The sequence below is a fragment of the Zonotrichia leucophrys genome, chromosome 2 (assembly GCF_028769735.1).
Source record: "Zonotrichia leucophrys gambelii isolate GWCS_2022_RI chromosome 2, RI_Zleu_2.0, whole genome shotgun sequence".
In the NCBI taxonomy this organism is placed as follows: domain Eukaryota; kingdom Metazoa; phylum Chordata; class Aves; order Passeriformes; family Passerellidae; genus Zonotrichia; species Zonotrichia leucophrys.
The window spans coordinates 101,765,958-101,779,728 of record NC_088171.1 but is presented as its reverse complement, the minus strand read 5'-3'; the positions used below and the strand labels follow the sequence as shown (position 1 = coordinate 101,779,728).

General features: G+C 39.2%; 1 protein-coding gene across 1 annotated transcript in view; it reads left to right on the top strand.

Annotated features, from left to right (window-relative positions):
* Positions 1 to 13,533, top strand: part of RAB31 (RAB31, member RAS oncogene family) — a 62,155-nt gene extending 48,622 nt beyond the window's left edge. Inside the window, exon 7 of the mRNA XM_064705843.1 lies at positions 9,325 to 13,533. Coding sequence (XP_064561913.1) covers positions 9,325 to 9,422 — 98 coding nt within the window. The 3' untranslated portion in view covers positions 9,423 to 13,533. The remainder of the gene's footprint in view (positions 1 to 9,324) is intronic.
* The last annotated feature ends 238 nt before the right edge of the window (positions 13,534 to 13,771 follow it).

Sequence of the window (13,771 nt, the reverse complement as noted above, 5' to 3'; positions counted from 1 at the left end):
TGTTCTTGCAGAGGAACTCATTCTTTCCACATAATTAGATAATTAGTTTCCAGCTTTGATAGGCATTGCTGCAGCTGGCAGTGTGCACTGTCCCTAATAATTAATATAATAGACAAGGAAAATCAGCTAAATTAAGTTTAGTATGAACTAGATACCCAGGCAAGTGCACTTAATTCCACAGGCAATTACTTCTATATATAGAAATATTTGGTCTCAGTGGATCTACTTGTGACCTTATCAAGCACTCAGCAGAGAGAAAGGAGAGAGTTGGTAGAGTATGTTTATAGAAATGTAGTGGAAACCAAGTGAAAAATGCTTGATTAGCAGTAGAATTAATTAGTGTGATTGTGACTGGACAGAGAGTATTGATAAGTAACTTTCTGATGTTTTATACCACTTCAGTCTTAGTGCAATTTCCAAAAAAGTCTGTCTCTGCCCAAGTTGCATAGCAACATTTCTGCCTTTTCAGAGTATGAAATCCTCCTGTGGCAATGTCTCCTACTCTGCTGGCTAATTTTGTTTGTGTGATGCCCTAAAAGTCACTCTGTAGCTTCAGATTTGCTTTCATGTTGCCTGAGAGCTCCTGCCCTTCTCCCTGTGCTGCTCCTGAAGGGCATGGTGCAGCTCCCTGGCCTCTGAACAAGGAAGCAGCAATTTCTGTTTACCTTGGACTTTGCAGGTAGATTGTTTGTGTTATCTGTTTTATAGTCTGGATTTGGAAGGATATTCCAACATGTGTGGAGAATTTCTCTATTAAATCCTCCTTGAAATTGATAGCCTAAGCAGCTCAAAGGTTAGACTTCATTTTATTTTAGCTAAAAAAAATTACCTCCTTCTTGCCTATGCTTTTCATTTCCTAGGGGCGTTTTAACATAAAATTTTTCCTTCCTGAGATGTCTAACAACTGTCTCTTTCCAGGGACATTGTTGTGAATGGAGTGAAATAGTATGATGGAAAAAATGTATACTCATAATGATAGGAAGAAGGCATAAAGAAAAAAGGGGAACTGGTATGTTTTGTTGACAGCCAGATAAATCTTGGAAAAATAGCAGAGATTATAGAAAGATTGCTTCATTTCTAAAGTTATTATATTACACTGTGCTTAAAAGATTTTTAAATAAGTTTCTCTCACAATTTGAGGATTTGGCTGCTTAGAGGGATATCTTCATAGCACAGTCTCAACACAAATCTATTGCCCTTAATTTGTCTCAAGAAAATACAAGATGTGAAAGACTAGAATCAGTAAAAGTTTCTGATTTTTTTTGAAGATGGGTCAAATTTGGCAGGAGAGGTACTCTGCGGTTGCTATACTTGGGCAAATAAGGATGAGGAGGCAGACTGAGCACGAGAATCAGCAAAGTCAGTGCTCTCTGAGCTGGGAGTTTGCACTGGGTAATGGGCTGCAGCTCCTGGGTTCTGTTGTACCCATGGGATTTCAAATGATAAGCTACTGCACTTAGCCTGGGTTTGTTTAGCAGTGCCTGGCTGAAGGTTTGCTGTGATTGTGAAACATCACATGACTGATTTATGTCTCTGTAAACATGAAATGAGTATTTTTAATATAGTTGTATATTCCTCAATGGAGGTAGATTTTTCCCAATGTCTTTCTTTAAAGGTTTCTGACATAAAAAGGGCTTAACAGTTCAGTGTTTCTTTAATTTGTTCCAGTAGTTCTTTTTTAATAGCTGAGTTTCTATAGGAACAAATGTTATTAACTTTTTATTCCCAGCCTTAAAAGAATCATAGGCACAGTGGCTCCTTGTTGCTGTTTTTTTGGCAGCAGCAAAAATGCCAAGAATGTATTATACAACAGCAGTATAATAAAGTTGTGCCTGTGCAGGGGGTCATACCAGTTCTGTATTGCACCTTCTTGTTTGTGGGACTTCAGCCCACTGACTTTTGCTTGTGCCTGGCTGGTTTTCAATGTCTAAACAAGCTCCCCAATGTGTCCTCAATTAGTGGCAATCATACCCTTGCAGTTCTCAGACACCTGTTCATTTACCAGCTCAAATAAGCCTGAGTTACCTTACTCAAATCGGGTACACACCCAGATGTTTCCCTCCAGCCCGTGTGTGTTGCCTGCCACCTCAGTGTGAAGGTGGCCCAGATATGAAGGCGCAGGTTACGTAAGAGCCGCCCTCGGTGCGCGCTGAGCCGAGCCCGCGGCTCCCCGGTTAATGTCCCAGGAAAACATGAAATAAACTTGGGCTTAAACAAAACAAGCATGATGGCCATGGGTTACTTTCTTTGAAGTCTGGCAAATCATAGGACAATAGAATGGTTTGGGTTGGAAGGGACCTTAAAGATCATCTAGTTCAGCTCCCCCACCACAAGCAAGGGTGCCACCTAGTAGATCAGGTTGCTCAAGGCCCCATCCAACAAAAGTCTGAGATCAGCGTGCTACCAAAGGGGGCAAGATTAAATCATTTCAGCATCCTCTGTTGAGGGTGAGAAGGAAGTGGGAAGAGCATTATCAGAACACTCTGGAGACTGTGCAAAGAGTGGTTAGCATGCTCACTCACACTGATGCTCCTGCTACGAGGAGAGACAGGCTGATGTTTAAAATCCAGATAAGAACATTCTTCCTAGATGAGGCTTCCTAATTAGAGCAGTTTCTGTCTTGGGATTCAACCTTTCATGTGGTAAATGCTCAGTTATAAATGTATGAAGCTATTGATTTTCTGATGCCTTGCCAGCAGCTCATATATTGAATATTTAATGTAACCCAAATACTCGTTTCCTAGAAATACTGGGAGATTAAAAAAACCCAATCAAACTCGATCTCTAGAGTTTACACTTTAACCAGTTGTATGCTGGACAAGCTAAAGTGCAAGGTATGAACTACCTGTGAAATGGGTAAGGAATACTTTCCAGCAGACACTCAATGTATACACTGACTCAGATGGGCTTGGGTGGGTGAAATTGCAGATGGACAGTCTGCAAGCTTTGTGAGTGATGACTGTGGTGATTTTCATCCTTTTATCTGCTGATTTGCAGATATTTGTGAAGTACTTTGAAGAGGTCTATGAAAGATGTTTTAAGAAAAGAAAGTACATTTAGGTTACAAAGAAATTTGACATATGCCAATTTTTAAGGTAGTCCAAACTCATAATTGAATTTTTGTACAGGATGTGAAAGGATGGAAGAACATTGTCCAAACTAATATTTGAGGTTATATTCTTTACAGTTTATGTTCCCTGTGTTTCAGGATTAGTTCTCCTCTTCCTTTCAGAGTTCAGTGAATGGAGCAAAACTTAATGACCTTTGGACTATTCCTAAAGTTAAACATGTGAGGTACTGGATTCCTCTCCAAGGAGAGCACTTAAAACTTTGGGCTATGTCAGTGAATAAACTGACATAGCCCAAAGTTAATTACAGCAGGCCCTTGAGTCAAGGTTGGATCTTAGTAATTAAGTAATTAGAAATACTGTTGTTTACTTCGATACATGCAAGATTTGAATATTTGTTTGGGTTTTTTTTCTGGAGATTTTAATTAAATGAGCAAAACGTAGTTGTATTGCTGCTTCCCCTAGCAAGAACTTGTGTCAGCAGTCTATACTTTTGCTTAAGATCAAACCAAACCAAACCAAAGGCTTTATTTTCCTACATGGAGATGCTGTTAACTGTGCTATTAGGGCTATTAAAATAATTGCCACTTAGCTGTGTTTACTTATGCAGTCAATTTTATTTATTGTGTTCCCTTGCATGAAAACTTCCAACATGAGTAAACAGTCAATTGGGGAAATCTTAATTATAAATATGGGGGTTGGGGAGAAAGAACTAGAGACAGACTAGTGAGCCAAGCTTTATAATTCTTGTGAGAAACGTCTAAAATAGCACTGAAATGGGTTTCAGAGCATGAAGGAATTGGGGGAGATATGAAGTGGGACTGTTTTAAGTCCTACAGGTGCAGAAAACTGGTAAAACTGTTGGATCAGATGTGCCTGCTTTGCTCTGCCTGGTCTTCACAGGTGGCTGTTCTTTATTAATGAGGTTTGCAGGGGCTCGACTTGCTGGGATACAGCTGGAAATTTGAGAAGGTGGTTCTGGGCATTGTGTAGCTGTTGTACCACTGCTTGAAGTTAACCCTTTTTCAGGTGAGCCATTAGAAAAGCCCACCTGAGTCTGACAGGTGTTAGGTTGCTTCTCTGGGGCAGAGTGGAATGGATTTCACCTTCCAGCCCCGTAAAAATTACCTAGTACATGATTTTCAGGAAGACAGAAAGAAAGGCAGAGAAAGCCACTGCAGAGGACTCTGATTGCTTCTTCTCCTTAGAGTAATTGTTGTTGTGTTAGATGGCAGGGCTCTGCTTCTTGAATGGTCTGAAGTTGTGTCTGGGGAGGTTTAGGCTGGATATTAGGAAAAGGTTCTTCACACAGGGAGTGCTTGGGCACTGGAACAGGCTCCCCAGAGAGGTGGTCACAGCACCAGCCTGACAGAATTCAAGAAGCATTTGGACAATGCTGTCAGGCACATGGTGTGACTCTTGGGGTGTCCTGTGTAGGGCTAGGAGTTGGACTTGCTAATTCTTGTGGGTCCCTTCCAACTCAGCATATTCTGTGATTCTGCAAGTCCTTGGTACTTGACTTCATCATCTGGATGTGCCAGTTCAGGTTGATCACAACACATCTGTTTCCACAGTAAATGAGTCATCTGTTCAATGCATTGTTGTGTTTGTCCCTTTATCATCATGGTAACTGTTGCAGGTTTTTTACTGAGCCTTATGCTCAGCTTTAGGGCTGATCCCAACCTTTCCTTTCATGCAGTCTTTTACAGGTCAATGATGAAACTAGTTTAATGTTTAAAAACTCAAACAAGAGCAAAAAACTCAGCTCCAAGCCTGATTTTTCTGAGCTAGTGAATGTCACAGCTTCCAACTGGAGCATCACATTCAAAAAGGAACAAAGAGAGCAGCTTTTATTACTTTCATGATGCCTCCTGCTTCCAGCTGCACTAGAGCACTCCCTGTCTTTCTTCAAGTTCTGCTCACTGAGCTGCCACCCAGCCTCTGCTGTCTCTCTTGCTTCTCTACTCCACTTTTCATTTTTCTTCATTCCCATTTTGTTTATCTCTTGTTCCACCCTCCCATTTCCCAATCTCTTTGCCTCTGGCACTCTTAGAACAGCAACGCCCACAGTGCTGATTAATCTCTTAACAAACCTCAGATTCAGTAGCAGGAGTTGGAACTCTACCAGGTTTTGGAGAAGACTCTGACCTTCATTCTGGACTGCCTCAGCCCGACTCAAACATGCCAGAAAGGAGGAGATGCAATTGCTTTAATGCTTTTCATCTGTTAATCTGGATGATTCACCTCAGAGCTGTGACAATTTCTGTAACCCTACATTTGAGCAGTCTTTGGTGACACTTCTTGTTTTACACACCAGTGTTTACTGGAATGAGAGGATGGAGGACACCAAGACTTCTTCAGGAATGTGCAGAGGTGGATGGTTACAAACAGTTTTATTGCACAAAATCTGTGAAACGTGGTCTGAACCTTAGTGAAATAAAATTGAAATATATAATCTTACATTTAATAATAGTGCAAAATCAAATTTCAAGTTGTAGTCAGCAACTTACTCTGTAGGAATATCAGCAATAGGAGCCATATGGAATTTTCATACCAGCTCAGTAATATTTTATCCCCAAGTTCCTTGTTTCACCAGTTCAGCTGGAGAATTCTTAGATAAATGTGTATGCATTCTCTGTGAATAACTATTTCTGGAATCCTAAAACACACTCCTGTTGATCTTTGGCAAGCTGGCAAGTTGTGTCCTGCTCTTCAAAACAGGGTGAAGACTATTTGTGGTCTACTTTGTCATCTTAAGTTAAGCAAGAGATGAGAACAGGTTGTCCTGGGAGGGTGTGGATGCCCCTTCCCAGGAAGTGCTCAAGGCCAGGTGCCCTGAGCACTCTGATGTGGTGAGTGACATCCCTGCCCAGGGCAGGGGGGTTAGAACTCCCCAGATCTTAAGGGCCCTTCCAACCCAAGCCATTCTGTTATTCCAGGAGTTCAATCTCTGATGGTACTTTTAAGCTGACTCTACCAAGCAGTCTTCAGTTTGAAGAGGAATTGCCTTTATGTTTTTATTTCTTCAGCATGAGAATTCCAGGGCTGGATGTCAGAGCACTGCTGCTTCTTTCTGACATAAACTGCATGAAAGAAATAACCTACAGCATTTTTAATTTATGGTATTCAATACTGGGATATTTTTATTACTCTGGAACAGAGGCTGTAGATGCCAGTGAGATGCAAATTTTAAATGAGTATATACTTTCCAAAATTAATTCAGTTTGTGACCTCTGTTGAACCTGACTCAGTGCCAGCTATGTTTGAGTTGGTGTCAGCAATATTGATGCCATATTTATCAGGAGCTGAATGACAAGATGAGATGATCACAGTGCTTTTAGGTGGCAATAGTGATTGAGCTGGGTTAGAAGCAGGAAGTGTAGATGCAGGATCAGCATTTCACTCCTCATCCTTAGTGTTCTCCTGCTGCTTAGGCCTTTCTCTGTTACAGTGCCTACTGTCAGGGAGGCCTAAGGAGAGACAATAAGTCAGACAGATTTCTGACTGATTTTTTTATTCACTTTCCCTGATGCCTGATGAAAAATCGCTGTATCATTTGCCATGGAGCTGGTTCTCAGGAGTTAGACTGAGTTTTATGCTCCAAGATTCCTATCATGGTAAAAGCTGCTTGGGCAGGGATGTCTTGTTAATAAAACTAAAATGGTTTAACTTCATGGTTTAATAATTTTCATAATAAGAGAAGTAATAAGTGAGGCAAGAATCACCTACTGAAAAAATATTCTCAGACCCAAATAAAGTCAAAGCTTAGACTGTTTAAACATTTATGTCCTTACATTGAGTTCAAGAAGGAGGTAGTGGTATCAAAACAGTAGAAAAGATGGCTAGTTCCTGACAAACTGTACTTAAGTTCAAGAATAACTAAGCAGCAGATAGGTCTACAGATTTTTCTGTCTTCATTATTTACAGTTGTTATCTATGAGGGTTTTATTGTTCTGAGAAATTACTTAAATCTGGGTGATTCTTAGAACATATATGTGTCCTGGTCTGAACTGGACAAACTGCTTGCTGACCTTGAAGCCTGCAAGGTTTTTGCTCCAAAGATAAGAGTTGCCTGCTTCTTGGCAGACACATCAGGACTACCGTAGAAAATACTTGAAACTCATAGGAAAGATGAAAAGCTAAATGAAAAACAAATAGAGTTAATGTCTTGGTTTAATGCATTTGTAAAATGAAAGTTAGGCTTTCATTTCTGAAATGAAAGTTAGGCTTTCATTTCTAAAATGAAAGTTTGCACATTAAAGCTCTCCTCTTTCAAAGTTACTGTTAAAAGAACAAACATTTAGAGGTATTTGATTAATGGCAAATTATTTATGGAAGTCATGTCTGGAGTTTCCAGGTTTTTTGCTACATTGTGCTCTGTCTGGGTCAGATTGACAGAGTTTTATTTTGCTGGGACTGAGTTGAAAGCCCTTTGGAAGTGTTAGGGTACCTATGCACAAGTTCCCTGCAGGTCTCTATGACGACAGCACTGCCTTCTTGGAAAGCCTCTCACAGATACCATGTTCTTCATATTCTCTAGAGTTTTAAGAATTAGTGGATTCTCTTTGTCTCCAAACAAAGCCAACAGCACTAATGCATGTAACAGCTGGGTCTATAACCACCTATTCTGCTTTTTATTTTACTTTACAAACGTGAAGTCTGAACAGAATGTTAAGCAGGATGTGAAGCTGATATTTTAGTGACCCAAAGAGAGCTCAGCATGGTAATGTCAGTGCTTATACATGCTTTGGCCCTCAAGATACACATTTTTCATTCTGTTGGACCAAATGCAGTATCTTTACCTTAGTAATGGGAGGAAGTTTCCCCTTCTCATTCAGCTGTGCAAACACACAAAATTATCTGCTTTAAAAGTCACACTTTTCTTGTACAGCATACCTGTGCAGAGCTGACTGAATAAGAGAAAATTTGAATCTTTGCTAAAGGTAATTTAAGGACAAGTTTTACAGATCAAATTTTGCTGTTTGATTTCATTGGGATTGGATTTTACCTGAATGCTTTTAATTCACCCACCCACAACCACTCCCCCAAATAATTTGTAGGACTGAGGCTTCAGCATAGGTACATAATTCATAGAACATTTGGTAAGAGAGAGCTGTGAATGACTGAAGCAAAGGATGGGGAAATCTAAGCTGTAAAATCCACCTGGATTATGATGAGCTGTTCACAGGAACTCTGTGTTCTCTGAAAGTGGTATATAAGAAACAAATGTTAAATATTTTAGCTCATGTTATTTAACATGGGTAATGGTAAACCCAGGAATAATTCATAAAAATGGATTCAGCTTCAGAAAAAAAAATTTTAGGAAATCCACAAAGTGACGGGAAAGTACATTACCATGACTGTAAAATCTCAAGGTACTGATGGAGAGCTCACACAAGATTTTAATGCAAAAGCCAGATGCACACCAGAGAAAGGGAGAGAGAGAGACAGGATGGACTGGAGCTGGGAGAATTTCTTTCCCCATTTATTATTTTTCTTATTAAGCACATTGTATGTTTTCCACTAATAGGAAGGCAGCTAGACAAAAGATGCAGCAGTGCTAAAAGGGTACACAGGGGAGGGAGTTGGAGCAGTGCCCTTCTGCCCCAGGAGAGATCTCTGGCTCTCCTGTAATGGCTGGAATTCTTTCGAACACTCTAAATAATTGCTCCATAAGATGATTAAAAAATCAGGAGAGTTTGCAAGGAAAGGGGTGGTGGTGATGTTAGGTAATCAGAGCTGTCAACTGGAAAGACGTGGGTATGCCTAAAAAAGAGGAAGGGATTCAATGGAAAGAACAGATCTGTTTTTCTTTGTCAATTGTAGGCACCATGTGTTTAGTTACAGTGCTTTGTAAAACTCCAGTGTGCTAGGACTAAATGGCATGCAGATTTAGGATGGGCACAATCTCTATAAACTTGCACCATTCACATTTAGGTGGAACTAGGAGAAAGATGAGAATTTTCTCTTTTTAAGTTGTAAGAAGCTCTGTAAGATAACTATTAAAAAAAAATGATGGATAATATAATTTCAGTGTATTTCATGTCTTCTCAATAGCCATATTTCATATATTTTTTTAAATGTGAAAGCCTTTTTTTCATGAGCAGGATACAAGGGAAAATATTCAAGGTACGGCTGTTTTCTTGTAATATTTCACAGATGTAATTCTTATGCAAGCTAAATTCTAACTGTTACCTGTATGGTGTGTTGTTCTCACATCAGGAAAATTGAATTCATGTCTCCTCATGTGTTTCAGGTCAGCAAATTCCACCCTTAGATCCTCATGAAAACAGTAACAATGGAGCAATCAAACTTGGAAGGCAGACTTCACAGACGGGTAGGCGGTGCTGCTGACCCAACTTGATCTTTTGAGATTTACTTGAAAAACAGCACCATTTGCTTTTTTTTTCACTGAGAAAGGACTTCGTGATCTCAGTGACGTGGCTCCTTATCTTGAAAGCAGTAATTTCAATACTTCCCATGAGCAATAACGCAAGGACCAGAAGCAGAAGGCTTTACTTCAAAGGGATTTTGCAAAACCCAGTTGGAAAATCCTCTCTAATATCCTGTCAAAATTACAAAGTACTCCGATTCTCTGTTTCAACCAGTGACTGTTTTGTTGGGTTTTTTTTAAATAAAAAGATCAGTTTTTAAATAAAATTTAGGTTTTCTGCAAAAACTTATCTTCTTACATTTGCAAAGTGGACTTGGCCTGTTTTTAGAGTTTTCTCTGTAATAATAGGGTGAAAAAATCTCATAAAACCTGAATTTTGGCTTACAATTTCTCTGCCATCTTTTTAGCTGGACTCTGCTTCATGATTTTTCTAAATCTGCAGCTTCATCTCCTACTTTCAGTAAACATCAGCAAGAAGTGGACTGAATTTGCTAACTGAAGAAAAAAAAAAAGGATCCAAAGGATGAGGGAATGCAGTTTTTATGGACTGGAAGTCAAAATCTGTGTCAGGAAGTGCTGTGTATGTGGAAGAAGGAGTTGTCACGAAGGAAACTGCTGGACCCCATACAGTTCCAGTGTGCTCCAGAAAGAAGTGAAAATGCAGCCCCTGTGTAGAGTGGAATGATTTCCTGTGTATGGTGTGGGTTTCAATAGTTGCTGAAAATGTAAAATGAGGATAAATACAGGCTTAATATCCACTGCTTACCAGGGTTCCTCAGATCTGTGCCCCAGACCAAAGTTGTCTGAGTTCAAGGTTGCGTATTCCTTGGTTTCTGAAAGAGAGTGCCACAGTGCCCCACTCCGTGTGGTCTCAGTGCTGTGCTCCAAGAGGTTTTTGAGTTCAAAGAATGATATTTCTGTACAAAAACTGCACAAGAGAGCACAATATTATTTGGGGTTAGAGGCTGGAATCTAAAAAACAAACGTGAATGTTTGCTTACAGATGTAATTCCCTGAATTTGTGGAGTAATCTTCTCAATTGTGTGGGGATGTGGTGTGGAAGGCACACTGTGTGATATCTTTGAAGCGTGATGCACTTGGAAATGCAGTGGAGGAAAGAATTCCTACAGAGGGTTATGAAGTAGAAATAATGTAAAACCGTATGTGTTTTCAATTTCTGTCTTTTATGAATGTGTGTGACTGAGATGATAAAATCCAAATTTATCTTCTTCATCAATTTCATTGGAAGTGGGAATTGGAGTAAGAAATGCTGTATTCAAAACCAGAGCCCAGCCTGAATTCCACAACATTAATTTGTTCTCTTATGAGGAAAATTATCGCCACTGCACATTTTCAGGAGGGCTTATGAAAAGCAAACAAAAGGGAAAAATAACTTTCCACAATAAATCATGAGCAGGCAGCCGAGAGCGTCGTTTCCGTGTTGATACATAGAAAACCAGACCTTATTGGCTGGTTGTGAGATTGCTTAGATAAAATGTCACCAATTGTTAGGGCTTGAAACAGAGCCAGATAAAATCAACAGGAACATTTTGTCTCCAGAGGGTTTGGAGTAGCATAGGTGGGAAATATCCCTCTGCATTTTATTTGAGAACCTATGCTGCATTGTTTTTTCACATATAAGTAGTTTCTCCTATATTTTACCTTCCTTTGAAAACAATCATTCTAGAAAATACAGCCTTGGATATTTTGGCCAAACTTTCAGTTTTCAGCTGTGCTGATATATGATCCATGTCTCTGTCTCATTGCAGCAAGTATTTAACTGATAATCTAGGGTTATTTAAATGAAAATTCAGTAATCATCACTGTGGATAGCAGGGGAGGGAGACAGGTTCCTTCAGGGAACATTTCATTCCATCCCAGTACAAGCAAGTCTGCCAGGGATGCCTGGCTCTTTCACTTGGCTGGGGAGGGAAAAGCTTAGTGTGGCCTTCAGTGCTAAGGAAATTCCAAACTTACCAACATCACAGGTTCATACATTTTATGGGTCCATGACCCAATGCTGGAAGAGATCTGATTCCTCCTATGTAAAACCCACTAAGAGGCTAGAGCAGTTACCCAGAAAACAAGATGAGATCGAACCCGTGTTTTTAGAGGTGCCATAAACTTTTGTTCAATATATAGCAGTTATCCGTAATTGATTTTTAGGCTTTTGTAAATCATTGTTGCATTTTTTTATTTTTTCTACCATGGCATCTCAAAACTTACTAAATCCTAACTGAGATGTCTGAAAGCTTTTTAAGACAATTTGTGACTACCCTGTATACTCGAATTTATGTTAGAAATGGCAATTTTTGCTGATCTTTATGGGATGTTGTCCTGAACAACCAGCTCTCACAGCTGGCTTTGAGCAGTATGTGAATCAGAACAGGTTTCTGAGTTATATGTTAAAATATTTTTAAATTGGAAGTTTTTATAATGGATCTCTGACAGATTTTAAAATTTGAATGGTGACTAAAGAGGTTTTGCTTTTGGCAGGGCAAATCTAAATCACTTTATTCTGCTTCTAGTCAAGAAAAAGATTTAAATTAATAAGGAATCTGATTGTATGAGTTCTTGAGATTTGGGTTAGTGGAAGCTTCAGTAGGGAAGTCTGAAACCAGAATAAAAATAACAGGCCAGTGTGCTGTGTAGAGCATCTCGCATTTTCTCTGAACACAGGGCCCACTTTTGACAATATTGTTGCCTCTCTGCTGTTTGTCAAAGCAAAGGTGCAGCCCATTCAAATAGGGCGATTGTTTGTTTAAAAATAGTGAATTTAAAATGTAAAATTAATGATTTCTGCTCCATTGGTTCCCTGTATTTCTTGGAAAGTACCACCACCCTCCATAAACAGTCAGAAAAATTACAACCTCTGAGTTGAAAGTTTAGCAGCAACTGGAATTCCTCTTAGTAGTTAATGGCTGGTGAAAAGCTGAATTACTGTACTGGAGCACCTGACTGTGTAACTGATCTTCTCTAATAATAATAATAATAATATCAACGCTGCAGTTCTTGGTTAGCCAGCTGGTGCTGGATTTGTCCAAGACTGATTTTCTCAAGAGAGCTGGCAGCAGGACTGAGGCACAGGCTGTAGTGCCAAGGATATTTGGTGGAGCTTGTTTGCACTGTGACTCAGGACTGTGACTGTCCAGTTGAGGGTGACTTGCTTTTCTGGCTTGTCATGAACAAGTTTAAAAAAAAATTATGAAGGAACTAGTTTTTGTATATGCTCTGCATATATGTGTGTATATAAAGTACAGTTTTGTATGGTTCTGCTGACATGTAGTGTTTTTTTCGCTATGTCTGGTTCTCATATACTACACATTTTATTCTGTAAGTACATTTTTCTGTTAGTGATCATTTCACCTTTATGAACATAAAGTTGTGGATCAAAGGTAGCAAGATAGAGATATGCATAGGTACAATTTCTGACTTGCCATTCTTGTGCATGAAAATGGCATATTGTAGAAAATGTTTGTCTTGCAGATTGAGAAATCTAAAACCAGCCATTATTTTTCAGGAATTGGAACTTAGAAGTAATAAAGTGACGCTCAAAAACTTATTATTTTTGCTCACAGTACAACATGTTATCTAAAGTGCTGCAATGTAATATGAGTCTGTATCAATACCTGAAAAACTTATTTGTCATCCCATGTCTTCACTAATCCTTCATGGCACATGGGAATAAGCATGACTATATAGGTTACACGTGTGAGCATTCTGGCTGTCATCACACTGTTTCATTACAGTGATATATTTTACTAACCTACCCTTAATTATTTATACCAGAGTCGGTGATAAATTCCCAGTTTAAAATCACCTGCTAGGTACTCTTCCTCTGTTTTGTTTATATAAGAGCTTTGGTTGGGCTGGACCCACTTGCTTCATGTATGGGATGCTGCAATCTGTTAATACTTTACCTTTTGTTTTACATATTAATTGTATCATACCTAATAATATTTTCCCCCCTAAAATGTAGTTTTTGTGTTTTATTTAACCTACAATGATTAATGCTAATAAATGTTTTAAATGGTTCTGAATTGGGACTATCTCTGGTTTCAATAAAGCAGAACAAAATAGCTTCCGTTTTGCATGTCCTTTGCTCTTGAAAAAGGCCTCTCTGCAGTCTGTGGATTACTTGCCTGGGATTTAAATGCTGCTTTAAACGTGTGTGGATGGCCTTTTAACAGAAAGTGAATGCATTCCTGGGGGATCCTGCGGTCCAGATGAACTCCCAAAAACCAGAAAAAGAAGATCTGAAAATCCTTTTGCTATGTTATTTGATTTATCCATTAGAAGAGAGGGACCT